An 18,559-nucleotide genomic window follows, 5' to 3' on the forward strand; every position below is an offset into this window, starting at 1 on the left:
GACCCCTAGGCCCCTAACATATGGGGTGCCGCAGGGTTTGGTCTTGTCCCCCCTACTTTTCAACATCTACATGAAACCGCTGGGCGAGATCATTCGGCGGCACGGGATAAAATACCACCAGTATGCGGACGATACTCAGTTGTATCTGTCCGCCCCGTGCCAACTCAATGAAGCGGTGGACCTGATGAACCAGGGCCTTGAAGCTGTTAGGGACTGGATGAGGGCTAACAAACTCGTGCTCAACCCAGATAAGACCGAGTGGCTGTTGTGTTTCCCTCCCACTAATTCGGCAAGTATTCCATCTCTCAGGCTGGGGGGTCAAACACTACGCCCCTCAGACAGGGTCCGCAACTTGGGAGTCCTCCTGGACCCACAGCTGACTTTTGAACACCATTTGTCAGCTGTGACCAGGGGGGCATTTGCCCAGGTTCGCCTGGTGCACCAGTTGCGCCCCTACCTGAACCGGGAGGCTCTCACAACAGTCACTCGTGCCCTTGTGACCTCTAGGCTGGAGTACTGCAATGTGCTCTACATGGGGCTGCCCTTGAAGAGTATTCGGCGACTTCAGCTAGTCCAGAATGCGGCCGCGCGAGCGATTGTGGGTGCACCTCGCTTCACCCACATAACACCTATCCTCCGCGAGCTGCACTGGCTACCTGTCGATCTCCGGGTACGCTTCAAGGTGCTACTTGTCACCCATAAAGCCCTTCATGATAGTGGATCTGGGTACTTGAGAGACCGCCTACTGCCAATCACCTCCACTCGACCTATTAGATCCCATAGATTAGGCCTCCTCCGAGTCCCATCTGCCGGTCAATGTCGACTGGCAACCACGCGGAGGAGAGCCTTCTCGGTGGCAGCTCCGACCCTATGGAACGATCTCCCCGTGGAGATTCGTACCCTCACCACCCTCCAGACCTTCCGCACAGCCCTCAAAATCTGGCTATCCCATCAGGCCTGGGGCTAAAGACTGTAACCCACCCGAATGGTATGAATGTTGTGTTTTTTAATGACGTACTGTCCTACGTGTTAAATGTTTGTTCCCCCCGCCCCTTTTTCGAGTTGTAAGCCGCCCTGAGTCCCCCCAGGGAAAAGGGCGGCATATAAATAAACTTCTCAAATCTCAAATCTCAATTGCTTACGGCAAAAACAGTTTCCCAACTGTTATATGGCATACAAATCGGGTCATACATAAACCTGAAGGTTTAGGAAGCAATTCAATCAAATGTTCTCAGGACTTTGATTGATAGCCCAAAATGCACCCCCAATGCAGTAGAGTAGAATAGAATAGAATTCTTTATTGGCCAAGTGTGATTGGATACACAAGGAATTTGTCTTCGGTGCATATGCTCTCAGTGTACATAAAAAGACAATATATATTTGTTGTCCTGAGTACTGAGGCTTCAAACCAATGTGCCTAGTATTAAGGCTCAGGCCTGAACTAGGATCCTAAGCTCAGGCCTTAGAATCATGTTTGAGCCTACAGGCCTGACGTTTTTGCTGTTGTTAAACAATTACCAATCCTATTGGCACCATTTGTGCATAGAGGAAAAATCTGCAGTCTTGGCCACTCTCCTGAGTAATTAGGCCAATTAACTTCAGAGAAGGCCAAATCAATAGTAAAAGAGAGAACCAGGCACATTGATCGACAGAATGATACCACCAACACCCCTGAATCCTATCACCAATTGTTAAGGCAATTGTGGGACGCTTGTACAATTCTAACACCAAGCAAATATAGATGGGCCTTTTCTAGAATCCATGTTGATGCTCTTCCATCAGCTTTACTAGAGGGAAGATTTCACAGGACCCTTTATTCACAGAGACATTGCCCCCAAGGTTCTAAAGAGGTACCCTGTTTTCCCGAAAACAAGACCTCCCCGGATAATAAGCCCAATTGGGCTTTTGAGTGCATGCGCTAAAATAAGCCCTCCCCTCAAAATAAGCTCTCCCCCAAAATATTGCAACAAGCAGCAGCCATGAGGTGACCACGCTCGCTGCCTCCACTTCAAAAATGATAAGACCTCTCCGAAAATAAGGCCAAGTGCTTATTTTTTTTTGGGGGGGGGGTCAAAGAAAATAAGACCCTGTCTTATTTTTTGGGAAAGAGGGTAGATACTCTCACCTCTTCTACAGTGCCTCAAGACATCCTTTGATTGCACCAAATACAAGGCCCAGGCAGATAAAGGTTGTTCATTATCTTTTAAAGGGGCACTAACACACTTAACATATCAAGTGGCCATTTTTTTTTACCAACTGTGCAGAAAAATTAAATTAGACACACTGTTTCATTGTCCCATCTTTTTCCCTTCCTCTAACAAGTAATAATGGTAGTAAACTTTCTTTTTTACTGCAATTTTTATTTTTAATTATTATTAAATTGTAAAGGCTGCTCAAAGACCATAATAAATATATTTGATTTGAAGGAGAGGAAATAGAAACAATAACTGAAAAACAAAAAATGAACAGTTATTATAAAAAGAATAAAAGGGGAAATCAAGTCAAGAAAAATAAAACACTAAAAATCCGGAGTTGTTTAAATCAACAAATTCAAGCTAAACACATTGCTGTACATCATGGAAACTGAATATAAAAAGAGAAAAGAACCAGAAAAGTTTCTAATTCAGGGAGGAAAAAGTACAAATACAAGGAAAATCAAGAGAAACAGAACAAATTGAATATAGAGTTGTAGGGACAAGCAAGTAAGGCTCATTCAATTAGACATAGACAATAAATGTAGAGTTTAATAAATGTAACATGTTGATTCCATTGAATCTTACTCTTTTAATAGCTATTCAATAAATACTGAGATTGAACAAAATACTTGGCATTTACAATTGATCCCTACCAAACTGACCTTTATTAGCTACCCCAAGCCCAGTAGTTTACAGACCCAGTTTGATAATATATATAGTGTAAAATAATTTTTTATTAGGGGTAACAGCAAATCTATGTGCTGCGTAATAGAGTGAGCTCCCGTTACTTGTCCCAGCTTCTGCCAACCTAGCAGTTCGATAGCATGTAAAAAATGCAAGAAGAAAAATAGGGACCACCTTTGGTGAGAAGGTAACAGCATCCCATGCGCCTTCGGCGTTTAGTCATGCCGGCCACATGACCATGGAGACGTCTTCGGACAGTACTGGCTCTTCGACTTTGAAATTTAGATAAGCACTGCCCCCTAGAGTTGGGAACGAATAGCACATATGTGCGAGGGGAACCTTTACCTTTACCTTTAACAGAAAACTTCCAAAACTATACACTCGGTGAAGTGTATGAAAACTACCGGAATTAATTAACATTGGAAATACAAAGAACTGAGAATCTATATACATCACAAGTGGAGGATATTGAACATAATGACCCAGCTAGGGATAATGAAAAGAACACAGCTGGTGAAAAGCCTAATTAATGCAGAAGTAAATCTCCCAATAACGTGTGTTATCAAAAGAAAGAGCTCTGGCAAGGCAATATACAGTACTCATGGTTAATGATCATGAAGGAAGTTACGTAAATGGACATAATCTAGAACAATCAGTGATTCACAGAGCACCACAAAATCCATTGCCAGCTCAGATGGATAAGGCAATGAAGACAAATAGTGTAGGAGTTTACAACTTACTGCAGAAGTGCACAACACAAAGCAACCAGAAATAGAATCGAACTTGAGATTCTTTAAGGAACCTTAGGATGTAACACACAGGTTTACACCAAATATCCCTGGGGTTAAAAATAATTATGTTTACAAAGATATTCAATTTTAAATTTTAAACGTAATCGAATATATGAAATGGCTAGAGGATGATTCAAACAATTAAATAAAAAACCAAACAAAGAACAAAAAACGAAGTGACCAAAAACCAGATATGTCATATTCCAACACAATAGCAGGAGTCTTTGCAGGAGAATAAGGCAAAATACTCATCTGTTTCAAATTCAAAATGTCATGACATAATGAACAGTGTTTACAAAAAACTAACATGACGACTTCTATAATTAAATGCATCCTGGAACATCACTGAGTAAATGCATAGGTAGGATTTTTTTTTTCATTTTCTACAAAATTATATGATTTTTCTCTAAGAAATTTAGTTAAGAGGAAATAATCTGGTAGTATTATCTAGTTACACATGTTTTTATAAATAGACAAGGAAGAGCCAAAAAAAAAATGAGGTGTGCTAAACGGGGTTTAAATGAGCCTAATTTTATTATCTTGATGTGAGAATAGAAGAAAAGAATCCTGGAAATTATTATAAAGATGAAATTCAAATGCTAAGGCTGAAATCTAAAGGGAGAATGTTAATATGTATTAGTATTTATAGGCTAGACAGACAAAGGGTAAATTGGAATAATCTGGTTATTGATATTTTATGTTAACCTAGTAATGTAGATTTAATTATTTATGGGGATTTTAATGCTATAATTATCCCAGGTTTGTAAATATTGAATGTAAGACTTTTTGGAAACACAGGCAATTTTCCTTCTGGGTCACATGTCATACAATATCATCCGGAATAAACACAGACTAGAACTACTTAATATATAAAGAAAGAAAAAGAAGTTATCTTTAGATGAATCTAACTTAGAGTAGAATTAAAAGAACCAAAACAAAATAAAATCCTGAACTTAGAAGAAAGCAAAAACATTTATTGTTAATCTGCTGCATATAGAGAAGTACAAAAAGATAAATGTAAACCCCTCAATATTTGCTTTTTAAAAAATACTTGTGTTCACTGATGTACATTTGATGAACATGTTCACTAAATAGAGAATGGAAAGTACGTGTTCTTAATACTTAGACTTTGCTTTCCTATTTTCAGAAAGTAAGTGACTAAGTTCTGTTCTGTAGCTGAAATCTCATGATAGGGGATGAATTAATTAATTTTCTAAAAACAATAGCTTAATTTTATACCATCACAAAAGATAGAATGGTTGATATTTCCTTGCACCTGCAGTTTTCTTTTGTGTGTTGACTTTCCCCCTCCACTATCTATTTCTGAATTCCCCTGCACCCTTTAATTGTGTTTTTGTTCCCTTTCCAATTTTTTCCTCTCTCAGGTGAAACCCCTGCCACAATGAAGTGTTCCCTTGTTCTGACAGTGCTGCTGTCCTTATTAGTGGCAAAGCTATGTCGTGGTTACTGTATTGAGTCTCTGGAGCAACAGATGCCCAGCGGAGTGCAAACAAAGGTGAGATAAACTGAAATATATGGTGTGGCAGTTTGCTAGAGAACAAAAATAAATAAATAAATTCCTGTGCTCCATCTGCTTTAAATCTACATATAAAATTGCACTGGTATACTGTAGTTCGGGAGGATGTCTCAGAGGGACTATAGAATGAAACTTGTCTACAGATGGAGGAAGACATACCGTACGACCACAATTGGGACCAGAATTTCTATTGCTAAGCAAGGCATTTGTTAAGTGAGTTTTTTGCCACGGTTGTTAAGCAAATCACTATAGGAGTTAATTGAATCATATAGTCGCTAAGCAAAGGCCACGCCCCATGTCAACTTTGTTTGTGGGAATCTGGCTGGGAAGGACGCAAATGGTGACGCTGCAGCCATCATAAATACATGTGGGTTGCCAAGTGCCTGAATTTTGATCATATGTTCTTGGAGTGGGGGGGGGATTGCTACAATGGTAGTAAGCCCGAGGACCGGTCATTAGTCATTTCCTTTCAGTGCTATTGTAACTTTGAATAGTCACTAAATGAATGGTTGTAAGTTGAGGACTATCAGTGTAGAGCTGGTGCTCCCTCGTTGCAGTGATGGGCAGCTTTGTTACTACTATTCACCTATTGTTCCTGATGAAGCTCCTGATGAAGCTACAGTGATAGCAACAGCAATAGCGGTTAGACTTATATACCGCTTCATAGGGCTTTCAGCCCTCTCTAAGCGGTTTACAGAGTCAGCATATTGCCCCCCAGTCTGGGTCCTCATTTCACCCACCTCGGAAGGATGGAAGGCTGAGTCAACCTAGATAGAAGATGAAAGGGCCTGCTAATAGAAAGAAGACTAGGGGAGACATGATAGCAGTGTTCCAATATCTCAGGGGTTGCCACAAAGAAGAGGGAGTCAAACTATTTTCCAAGGCACCTGAGGGTAGAACAAGAAGCAATGGGTGGAAACTAATCAAGGAGAGAAGCAACTTAGAACTGAGGAGAAATTTCCTGACAGAACAATTAATCAGTGGAACAGCTTGCCTCCAGAAGTTGTGAATGCCCCAGCACTGGAAGTCTTTAAGAAGATGTTGCATGGCCATTTGTCTGAAACAGTATAGGGTTTCCTGCCTAGGAGGGGGTTGGACTAGAAAACCTCCAAGGTCCCTTCCAACTCTGCTATTGTATGGTTTTGTATTAATACATAATGCAAAAGACCTTGTAGACAATATTTTTCCCCTCTGGAGGGAAGGAAATGATCTAGAACTGGCTCAGTTATTTTCCTACCTTTGAAATTAGATGTGAAGAAGTTAATTAAAAACAAAACTGTTTCTACTGTCACACAATCAACAGGCACTGTAGAGTTTGGACTAGCTTTTTTGATATTTCTCCTTAGTCTCAGGTTTTATTTTTTTAATTATCTTTTTAAAAAAGAAAATAGATTGACAAGATTAAGCAACTGCCAATCTGTTAATTGCTCAAGAACAAGATAGGAAAAGTAGTTTAAATTCACATTTAATAAGTCTGGTTTCAATGTAATGGTTTTATATGTACAGAAAATCTTAGCAGTGCTCTATAAAGCACCCTATTTGTGGCTTTTTTAGTTCTCCAAGATTACATTATCCAACAACCCCACTAAATATCTCCCCCCATGTCTCGAATTGTTAGTTTTGGGCTGATTTTGGCTCCCCTCCCCCCTTTTTAGATGTTTCTTCAAGAGGTTGAGAAGGAAGTCTTGAGGAAGCAGAAAAATCTTTGGATGAATGGGACTTAAAACTGTAGGAAATAGTACTAGGAGAAATTAACACAACAGATAATTTCAAGTTAAGAACTTTGAAGTTAAGGATCATTTTACTTACATTTCATCGCCACTCTTTCAATACTATTAACAAAATAATTCCTAACCCCACTATATCTATATCATCTCTCTCTCTCCCTCTATCTATCTATCTATCTATCTATCTATCTATCTATCTATCTATCTATCTATCTATCTATCTATCTATCTATCTATCATCTATCTTCTATATGCCTTTTGAGGACAGAAATACTGATTTTAGTTTCAAAAAATGTCTGTTCATAGAAATCTATTCCCAAACAGCATTTAAATTAAAAATAAAATCTCTGTATAATTTTTCTGGGAGAGAGCTTTTTGGTTTTTTAAGTTACGCTACAGTATTGTTTAATTTCAACAAACTTTTATTTAAATAATATTTTAAAGTGAATTTAAGAAAGTAAGATTATATCATTAAGATTAAGCAGAAAAATGTTAACATGACTGAATGCAAATGTGCAAAACGCAATGTGGCACTGGCACAACAAATAAATATGTTAGCTTTGAGTATGGACAGGATAAGAAGAGATACAACAGTTGCTTTTGTTGTGTACAGCTACTATTTTTCCTTCTGTTCAATCCTGCCTGATTCTCAGAGGCTGCCTGAACAAGTCCCTATGGTTTTCTTGGCAAGGGTTTCCAGAAATAGCTTACCATTACCTCCTTTCTAGGGCTGAGAGAAAGTGACTGGCCTAAGGTCACCCAGCTGGCTTTGTGCTTGAGGTGGGACTAGAACTCACGATCTCCCATCTTCTAGCCTGATGCCTTAATCTCTACACCAAACTGTTTCTCATAGCCTGTATATAATTGTACTACATGATAGGTATGTTGTTGTGTCTATCCTGTTGTCCATTATTGACAAGATAGTTAATCTTCCTGTTGCTTATGTTTTTTTGTTGTTCATCTTGAATTTATTTAACTGAGATGTATTAACACAAATGTGTTGATGCCACTAGATAATGGAATATCTACGTTTGCCTTCTCTCAGCTCTTCCTCAGTTCATAGCTATATTTTAACTACTGTAGTTTTTAAATACAGGACTCTGGTAATCTTCAGCAAATTAATAAACTGAGGTGACCCAATGGTTAGAGTGCAGTACTGCAGGCTACTTCAGCTGACTGCTAGCTGCAGTTCGGCAGTCCAAATCTCACAGGCTCAAGGTTGACTCATCCTTCCAAGGGGGCAATAGGCTGTCTCTGTAAACAGCTTAGAGAGGGCTGTAAAAGCAATGTGAAGCGGTACATAAGTCTAAGTGCTATTTCTATTCCTAATAAGGGGCTCCCTTGAGTCCCTCTATTTTTCAAACATTTCCTTGGAATGCTCCTCCTGTATGTCACTTTAACAATTTACAGAATAGCTCATTAAACAGAGATTTGGCCTTCTTTTTCTATGATGTCTTGTTATTTATTTTAGCAAGGAGACTTTTTTAAAAAAATGTTCCTCTTCCCATGCTGCAAAATCTGGTGGTGCAGCCCAATCTGAAATTTCTTCAGTCTACAGGTAGTCCTCAACTTATGACAAAAATTGAGCCCAAAATTTCTGTTGCTAAGTAAGTGAATTTTGCCCCATTTTATCACCTTTCTTGGCACAAATGTTAAGTGAATCGCTGTAGTTGTTAAGCCAGTAACATGGTTGTTAAGTGAATCTGCCTTCCCCATTGACTTTGTTTGTCAAAAGGTTGCAAAAGGTGATCACATGACCCCAGAACACACTAATCATCATTAATACATGCCAGTTGCCAAGCATCCGAATTTTGATCACATGGCCAGGGGGATTCTGCAATAGTTGTAAGTGCAAAAAATAGCAATAGCACTTAGACTTATATACCACTTCCTATTGCTTTTACAGCCCTCTCCAAGTGGTTTACAGAATAAGCTATTGCCCGCAACAATCTGGGTTCTCATTTTACTCACCTCGGAAGGAAGGAAGGCTGAGTTAACCTTGAGCCTGGTGAGATTTGAATTGCCAAATTGCGGGCAGCCGGCAGTCAGCAGAAGTAGCCTGCAGTACTGCATTCTAATCACTGCGCCACCTTTAAAAAATGGTCATAAGTTATCTTTTTCAATGCCATTGTAACTTCAAACAGTCACTAAACAGACTGTTATAAGTCAAGGATTACCTCTACAATATTCACAGACCACACTTAAGGCCTGCCATGTATTTATATTGAATTCAACACTTCCTGACAGAATAAGCTAAAATTCACATCAACTTTCTGTGTTCCAAATCTGTCATCTTGTAGGTGGGCCAGAATCTAATCTGATACAAAAGGGACATTCATTCGTAGGTATAAAAAGAGGAAGTTCAATAGAGGATGAGATACAGTTTTCTCCCTCCTCCCATTTCTGTTAAAAAAAAAGGTGGGGGCTTTATGCAGTGTAAATTGCTTTTGGGGGCAAGGCTTGCAAGGAGTCTTAAGTAGCGTCTTTTGTCAAATCCCTTCTGAATTAGATCCGCTGAGGATAAAAAGCTTCGAGAAATCCAGTTCTGTCCTCAGCCATCATAATCTCTTCTTGTTACTTCTGTGCAGTCCAAAATAGGACTCAAATTACTATAGCGTTACCGCTCTTAACAAAGCAATTCCTTATTTTTGGATGTTCTTGCAATTTGGACACACTTTGCTCTGTCCCCTCCTTCAAATTGCTTTACTTACTGCAGCAGCCACCCCCAAATTAAAGTAGTGTTCTCTCCCTTTTCTTCTCCTAGGCTGATTAACATATTGTATAAGGAGAGGTAATTGGCAGCTTTTTAAGTAAAAATCTGCTCTTACCTGGAATTAGAATGGAATTGGCATCGGAAGGGAGAGATTTCATTAGGGTTTTGAGACATTACTTGTTTAGCTAGCATTGTCAGTATACTGGTAGCTACTTCTCACAAAGGATAGTCAAAGACAGATGGATCTTAATACTCACATGAAGATTTCGAGACCTGGAATTTGAGAAGGGGGTTTAGTTGTGGGAATTGGGGTTCTATTCTCAGAATATTAGGTGAGGAGAACAAGTGAGGAGCCAAAACATATGGAAACGTATGGCCACTGGAAGTGCCCTGTCAGAAATAAAAGAGAGAAATCCTTTGTTACACTTCCTATTAAACCAGGGATAAGTCGGTCAATTGCAGAATTTTGCATTCTCTAGTTCAGTGGTGGCGAGCCTTTTTGCCACCAAGTGCTGAAGAGGGACTGCATATGTGTGTGTGTTGCGCTCTCTCTCGTCGGGGCCACACCCTTGAAGAGGAGCTGCCCAAGGGACATGCGGGTGCCGGGAAAGGAACTTCCAGTTTTCGGTGTGTGTATGTGCACTGGCCAGTTGATCTTCCGGGTTCTGGTGTGCATGTGCACGCCAGAAACCGGAAGACCAACTCTTTCAGTTTCCAGCACTGCCACATGGACAAAAGCAGCTGATTGTCGTGCGCACCTGCGTGCAAGAAATCCAGAAGAGAAACAGGCAACGCCATGCATGCAGGCAACATGGCTCTGGGTTGACTAATTGACTGGTGATCAATCCACTTAGAAATTTTTAAAAATGGCTGGGTTTTGATTCCTCTAAGAGAAATAGAGGGTAGTTTCCTGGCTGTGCTGAGACTGACAAAATCATTGGGACCCACTGTTTCCCCACATGGACCATTTCAGGTTACCCCTCCCATTTATGACAACATATTGTCCCTCAATTGCGCAGAGCATCTGGAAGTGGGATAGAGAAAAAAACTTTCAGAGCGGTGGGTGGACAATAAGATGCAGGAAGTAAGTGAAATCCTCTGGAAATGTCTAGCAGACCGTTTTTATCCTGGGGCAAGGAGATGGCAATGGTTTATCCTGAGTGGTTAGATCTTCAATTCATAGTACTTATGTGGGATTTGATTTTTGTAGCACCTGCTGTCAACTCTACTAGGGACACCAGACCGGACCAAGAAATCATCTCCACACGAAGGCTAAAACTACTTTTACTGAAATTGGCTATAATAACAGAATATTACCGGTCTGAATGTGCTGTACCTTCTCCTCCTTATTGTTCAGTGAATTAGGGAGGCTTCTGCCTGAACTGCTTCTAAATGTTAACTCTTTGTCCTAGACTTTGAAAAAAAATGCTTCAGCACTTTTTGTCTAGATAATGGCTTCTGCATATCCCTATCGAGGTTAGTTTCTTGACTCACTTCACCTGTTGATGAATCTCATAGCTTTTCTTGCTACTTATCATTCTGAAACATTTTCCCCCTAGTCCAACACAACACAACACTTATCTCCAGAATGTGAGATAACAGTAAGGTCTTTAGAACAACAATAGCAGTGATTTATCTCTGTGGGGATTCTGGCTTTTTTGTCATCTTCTAATTCAAGAGTTTCTCCAAAATGGGTGCCTTCTAAGAGTGTTGGACTAAATATCCTTAATCCCAAACCTTTTATTGGTGGTGATGAATTCAAAATTTCAACAAGTCTGAAGAAGTTCAAGTGCAGGGAAGGCCATGTTTTTGGGGGGGATTTGAACTATACAAACAAAATGCAATTTATCATATGGTATCCAAAATCCATAGTGGGTAATATTATTTTGAGGATCAATCAAAGCGAGACACAAAAATGTGTACAAGGTATACAAGATATGACAAAACATAGGGAATGGGGTGGAAACAAAGCTCTTTTTATAAAGTTCAAGATCAAATCAATAAATCTTAATGAGAGATGTGATGGTATCATTTTATATCTTTTCTTCAGGGATAAAAAATAGTGTACACAGAACATTTGAATGCTGGAAAAATTTGGGGCATAGGCTGGAGAGAAGCCTATTTAAGGAAATTTATATGACTGATAAATTGATTCTCAGTGACTGGATGGCATATACGGCTAAACGCTCAATACAAAACAATAAATAAATACCCCTCCCACAACAATCAAGTGAGCCATTTGATGGGCGCCATCCCACTCTGGGGTCCCCAGGCCTATTGGCAAAAACAGGTCCTTTGGGGCCTTATGAAAGATTGTTAAACTGGAGGGCAATTTATCTCTGTGGTGATGATGATCCACAGTGAGGGAGCCACCATGGAGAAGGCCCTTCTTCTTGGCCCTAATAAATGGACCTCCTTAGGAGAGGAGGTCTCCTAACATTCCTTGCCTCCATCCTCCGGTGGTTTGGGTAGTTGTAATTGGGAAAAGATAAACTTTCAAATAACCTGGTCCAGTGGTGGAATTCAAATTTTTTCTTACTATTGGTTCTGTAGCTGTGGCTTGGTGGACATGGCAGGGGAAGGATACTGTAAAATCCCCATTCCCTCCCCACTGCAGGGGAAGGTTACTGCAAAATCTCCATTCGCTCCCAATCAGCTGGGACTCGGGAGGCAGAGAATAGATGGGTGCGGGGCCAGTCAGAGGTGGTATTTACTAGTTCTCCAAACTACTCAAAGTTTCTGCTACTGGTTCTCCAGAACTGATCAGAACCTGCTGAATAGCACCTCTGTCCTGGTCCTAAGTCACGTAGGGCTTTCAAGTTGACAATCAGCAACTTAAATTAAAGGCAAGAATTTGGTAATTTCCTGGAATGAGGATGTGATTCTTTGTTTAGCAACTACATATTGCATTAAAGAAATTTACTATGTATTTATTTTACTGAATAAATGAAGCAAGATAGCATTTACTTTTTTTTTGTCCTCCATTGGGCTGAACTTCAAATAATTAATCTAGAGGATCTGAGAGGTTGCATTACACACTTTCAACTATTATTTTGCTACCTGCGCGATAAAGATTATGACAAATTATGCATTGAAAATACTTATTGCAAAAGGATGTGCTTGCATAAGAGATAAAGTCAAGATGGAAATAGAATGTTGAGGACAAGGGAAATATTAGCTTATGGATAGCTATATCAACTTTGATTGATGTCATGTTGTTTTTTCATTTCAACAGAAGAACCCAGAACTCTATAAGCTGCCACTATCCTTGCTCCGACGATTGTATGGTGGCCAAGGGATATCCTATGAGGCACTGCTCAGGCTGTCAGGCAAAGAAGAAATCAGTAAGTATCACTAAGAAAACAGCCCCAAAGCAATTCAATAATGTTTGATAAGTTGAAAGGTTTTTGTCTATGTTTTAAGAGTTCAGCCTTATAAGGTAAAAGTAAAGGTTCCCCTCACAAATATGTGCTAGTCATTTCCGACTTTAGGGGGCGGTGCTCATTTCCGTTTCAAAGCTGAAGAGCCAGCGCTGTCTGAAGATGTCTCTGTGGTCATGTGGCCGGCATGACTAAATGCCAAAGGTGCACGGAACACTGTTACCTTCCCACCAAAGGTGGTTCCTATTTTTCTACTTGCACTTTTTACATGTTTTCAAACTGCTAGGTTGGCAGAAGCTGGGACAAGTAACGGGAGCTCACTTGGTTACGCAGTGCTAGGGATTCGAACTGTTGAACTGCCGATCTTTCTGATCGACAGGCTCAGTGTCTTAGCCACTGAGCCACTGTGTCCCTAAGTCAGCCTTATAATAGCATGTAATTTTAGCAACAAGATAGTCTGTACATGTTTTTGAATGGAATATGAGTATTTCCTTCACACCCTCAGATTACATGAGGGAGAGATTTTCAGTGAAACCCCAAAACGTACAACTAGGCAATTCAACAAGTCGTTGTAGAAGCAGGTTACAATGGTATGAATTTTCTCTGAAATGGGAGAGTTCCCCAAAGGGGTTGTGAATATTTCTAAGAGGACTACAGGATGCAATGTATGCAACTACAAAATAATGTTCCTCTTCTTGTTTTGAAATCTTTATGATAGTGTCAATATTTTAATCCCTCAAATTTAAAGCTCATTTATTTCAATATATATCATTCTGAAATCATAGATTGACCAGCAGTTTAAATACACAAGGGGTTATAATACAAAAAACAGAGAGAAAAATGATAAACGTATAATAAATAGATAAAGAGGCAAATGTGTAGAAAAGGAATCCTTATTATTTCTAAAGTCTTAGTGCCCACCATATTATTACTTTGACAAACAAATCTCATTATTTTTAAGAGCTTAATAAGGTTATTTCCGGCAGCTTTAAATATAACTTTATGTAATGTGTATATAATAGTCCTTGAATTGCAACCATTTGTTTAATGACTGTTTGAAGTACAACAGCACTGAAAAAAGTGATTTACCACCGGTCTTCCCACTTACGACTGTTGCAGTATCCCCATGGTCACGGGATGCTTGGCAACTGGGATGTATTTATAACACTTGCTTGGTCCCTGGATCAGTTGATCACCTTTTGTAGCTTCCCAGCCGGCTTCCAACAAGCAAAATCAACGGGGGAAGCCAGATTCGCTTAATGTGACTGCATGGCTGCATTAACAACTGAAGGGTTAGGGTTAGAAGTTATCCACTTAACAACTGTGGCAAAAGGGTCATAAAATAGGGCAAAACTCACTTAATAACTGCTTTGCTTAGCAACGGAAAAATTGGGCTTAATTGTGGTTGTCAAGTCAAAGACTACCTGTACACGTTAACCCAGGATGGGAGGGGTTAAAAATGGAGCAAATTTTCAGCGGTAGATCATTTACTCCAAGGACTGGGTTCACTTTAGAAATAGTTTCTTCTATTTTAAATATGCTAAGCTTGGTTTGTGATCAGGTAAATGTTGTCAACTCGATCTGTTCAAAAGGAGTAAGTGAAAATAAGAGAATGGAAAGAGAGTAGAAGTGGAGAGAATTAAAATAGGAACAGAGATTGGGAAGAAAACAAAAATGTTGGAAAATTTATGATAACTCGCAGTGTGTATCTGTGTTCCATTCTACATTAAAATCTGGAAAGGCATATGGTTGTGGTGCAGTTAAGCCTTCTGCTTTGTATTTTTTTTCCAGATCCCCAGACTCTTGCCTCTTCCCAGAAACGTAAGTTGATCAGTTGATCTGTGCAATAAACACTGCTTTCTCTATTATTGTTTCTGATTGAATAAACTTTAGTAGTACAGGTCCATCACTGGAAAGAAAGATAAGATGAGAGGTGGGTTGTTCCCGGTTTGGCCTGGTTCAGCCGAACTGGTAGAATTCAGGCCTGGGTCGCAGAACCGGCAGTGACCCAGGCCTGCCACGTCCCCGAACCGGTTCCCTCACTGCTGCTGGGCCGCCACCATTTTGGGTTTTAGTGACTGTGTGTGCACATTCATTGTAAATTGTTCTACGCATATGCAAACAACAATTTACATTGAACAGCGCACGTTGCGCATGGGTTGTGAACAGGTAGTAAAACCGGCAGCAACCTACCCCTGGATAAGATGGAAGGATAACTTCAGCCATGTAGTAAGATAAAGGCACCATTTGAATTGAAGAGAAAATGAGTTTGGCGCTATTTTAAAGGCATACCTCCTCTTTCAAAACAAACCAGCTTTGCTCTATCTCTAGCCCGCTCTGAGTTTAGGAATTTTCTGTTTCACTTTTCACCCTTTTACCATTTACTGAGGTTAAGATTTCCAGCCACACTACAGTTTGAGTACAGAATTCAAGTCTTAGAATGACAGATGCAAGAATTCTTTCTCATTCTTAGCTAGGTCCAATGGAGGATAATGTAGAGAATAAGATATAGGGTTGAAAAAAGAAGGCATTAAGTCAGCATAGTAAGTCTTCAGTTCAGGAGAATTTTTAGATTATTAAGTACATTTCTGATTTTCCAGTTTATGAAAGAGACTTATCTGCACAGCAAAATCCATTTTTGCCAGACATTTTTGTAATGTGTGTGTCACAATTTAATGTACACATACAAAAATGCATATCTTTAAGAAAAAAATACACATAATAATATCTACAGAGTGTACACAGATCTGAATTTGAACTATGACAACTATGAAAAAATGTTTGGAAAAAATGTTTCAAAAATAGCATCAATATTAACATTAATATTTGAACTGACTTTTTCTGAGAAATGTGTGCATTATGGGACTAAAAACGTTCACATGGAGTGGAATTACGAATCTCTCTTTAGATGTCTCCACAGCTACACCTCTAATATTATTAAAATGCGAAGATGTTCATGAAAGGAGATAGGAAAACATGACCGAGATTAGCTGTAGACAGCATGGCACCTGGATAAGTCCAAGGGCTTTGACATCAGAATGTACCAACCAGGACCAAGGATTTTTCTAGCCTTATTCTTTTGTTCTAATTCTAAGTTACATTTAGTTCCATTCAGCTTATTTGCCTCTTAAAGAACAGGTGTCAAACTAGCCGTGCCACATTGCCGTCACATGACATATCAACATTCCTTTTGTGGAGCTGGGGTAAGCGTAGCCTGTATGGGATGCATCTGGCCTACAGGCCGCCAGTTTGACACCCTTGTGACTTACAATATGTGTAGGTTTACAGTATTAAATACAAAATTAATCAGTTCCCCAACATAAAACAACTCTCTTTTTTATTAAATGATTGAAGCAATCTGCATTCAGTTCCACTTATTTTATTGATTGAATTACTGCAGAAGCTAAGATAGGATTGTGACATGCCTTGAGCCAAAAATAGTTCAGATGGTGTCTCTGAGTGACACTTCTATTCATCCCCAATACTTTGCAATAAAATAAATATTCTAGTTTGTTAATCAACAGCCCATTCCAGAAACATATTTAATACAGGTAGAAGTGGACAAACACAAACATGTGTTTAATACCATTGTGCCAGATTCAGAATTATCTCTGAAATTCAGAATGCAGTAAATAAGCCTACCAGGTGATTTACAAGCGCTACGTTAACTCAAGACTGTTGCTTTTTCCCCAGTTGGTTGAAAACTGTTTTGTCTAATAAACTTTAATATTTCCATAGGAGACATGCATGATTTCTTCGTTGGACTGATGGGCAAAAGGACCATAGAGCCAGGTAGGTGTGAACTAAGAATGCATACACTTCCTTAAGGGTCCTTTGTGAGTAGAATAGAATAGAATTCTTTATTGGCCAAGTGCGATTGGACACAAGAATGTCCAAAGTGAAAAAGTGAAAAGTGAGGTACAAGCAATTCCAGCATATCTTCTACCTGCTCCTAGAAATAGCTGTTTCCTTCCTCTAGCTGTGGAGGTGTTCGTAGATAAGCAGAAAAGGGGCTATGGTCCTTGTTTATGGACAGGAAGCTGGATCAGACAGGCTTTGGGTCTAACCTAGCAGAGTGGATTTGATTTAAATCACTAGTAAAAAGGCTTGATTTAAATCAGCTCGATTTAAATCATAATTTTTAAAGAGCAACCGTAATTTCTCTCCCACAGTGGCTTCTCCTCTGACCTGCTGTTGACTCACTGACAGTCCCAATATTGCAGAATATACAGCCTCATGCTACATAAACTAAGCTCCATTTCATGCTGAATACACTAAGTTATTAATATATCTTAAATAGAAAACTATCTTTAGATAGATTTTTAACTCCAAAAGCATTTATTAAAATAAATTTAATTTTAAAAAATCTGATTTAAATAAAAACCCAATTTAATTTTTTTTAAATTCTGATTTTTAATTTTTTTAAAAAAAATCAACCATTTTTTATCCTCCCTGTAAACCTAGTGACAAAGTCTGTGTCATATTCCAAATTAAATTCAGGCTATCAGAAGAAAATTCATGTACCTATCATGGTTATTTAAATAATGAATCAGAAATGCTGCTGAGTGATATAATTCAAAAGAGGCATAAGAAAGTAAACCGTACCCTATTACATACTTCCAGAAAGGGGAGGCAGTCTTCATCTCCAAATGCATATGTAGCCCCTCTAGCATTTCCATACAGTCTGGGAACTCCCTTCAACAGTTGAATTTAATTTCCTATTACTTTGAGGGAATAGTAATGTAGTACAATGTAATGTTTATTTCACCCAAACACTATATAAAATACTTCTTCCTTCCTTCCTCCCTCCCTCCCTCCCTCCCCCCTCCCTCTCTCTCTCTCTCTCTCTGTGTTTTCTGTGTGTTAAAAGGCTGCCTGTATGAGGCATTCTATTACTTTATGTTACTTTTTCATATTAAAACTTTCATCTGCCCAAAATCTTCTAAGTGCAACTTATAACAACCAGAAGCATCTGCAGGGGAAAAGGACAAAAGTAATGAAAAGTTTGTTACAATATTGTGATTCAAATTATGTACTTCTGTGTGACATGCAACACAAACATAAAAAGGTGATGCCTGCATTGTTATATTATGATGCATATTTTAAAAAAAATCATTTTTGTTTCCTCTTGATTAGGAATGGCTATCTCTGCCGACCACCACAAGATTATTGTAATGGAAATTTGATATTCCTACATCTTTTCTTGATTACATTTTATGCTGCACTATAAGAAGAAAAGCCTCTTCCAATTCCCCCTTCTTTCATGAACAATTTTTGGACGTTAGAAAAGGACAAATCTAGTTCTGTATTTTCCCCCTTCTGGTTCCTTTAGTTTTGAATTTTCCTTCTTGCTTTAACATTACATCTCCCTATTATCAAAGTTGAGCAATCAGGTAGCGAATTCTTTGCTTGTATCCTCTATCACAGTGTTTCTCAACCTTGGTGACTTTAAGTCCTGTGGACTTCAACTCCCAGAATCCCCCAGCTATGCTGGCTGAGGGATTCTGGGAGTTGAAGTCCACAGGACTTAAA

At 39.2% G+C, this 18,559-nt stretch overlaps 1 protein-coding gene across 1 annotated transcript; it reads left to right on the plus strand.

Moving 5' to 3' along the window:
* Positions 1-5,072: 5,072 nt before the first annotated feature.
* Positions 5,073-18,213, plus strand: TAC3 (tachykinin precursor 3). Its single transcript, XM_032211384.1, has 5 exons — positions 5,073-5,186; positions 12,883-12,991; positions 14,819-14,848; positions 16,766-16,819; positions 18,164-18,213. The coding sequence occupies exons 1-5, from the start codon at positions 5,073-5,075 to the stop codon at positions 18,211-18,213; spliced, it is 357 nt and encodes a 118-aa protein (XP_032067275.1).
* Positions 18,214-18,559: the final 346 nt, after the last annotated feature.

The sequence above is a fragment of the Thamnophis elegans genome, chromosome 2, assembly GCF_009769535.1.
Source record: "Thamnophis elegans isolate rThaEle1 chromosome 2, rThaEle1.pri, whole genome shotgun sequence".
Classification (NCBI taxonomy): Eukaryota; Metazoa; Chordata; class Lepidosauria; order Squamata; family Colubridae; genus Thamnophis; species Thamnophis elegans.

Excerpts from the sequence above, each read along its gene's own strand:
- TAC3 (XM_032211384.1), top strand. The coding sequence starts at position 5,073 with ATGAAGTGTTCCCTTGTTCTGACAGTGCTGCTGTCCTTATTAGTGGCA. Across the intron at positions 14,849-16,765 it reads TCTTGCCTCTTCCCAGAAAC|GAGACATGCATGATTTCTTC; the intron begins GTAAGTTGATCA and ends ATATTTCCATAG. Across the intron at positions 16,820-18,163 it reads CAAAAGGACCATAGAGCCAG|GAATGGCTATCTCTGCCGAC; the intron begins GTAGGTGTGAAC and ends CCTCTTGATTAG.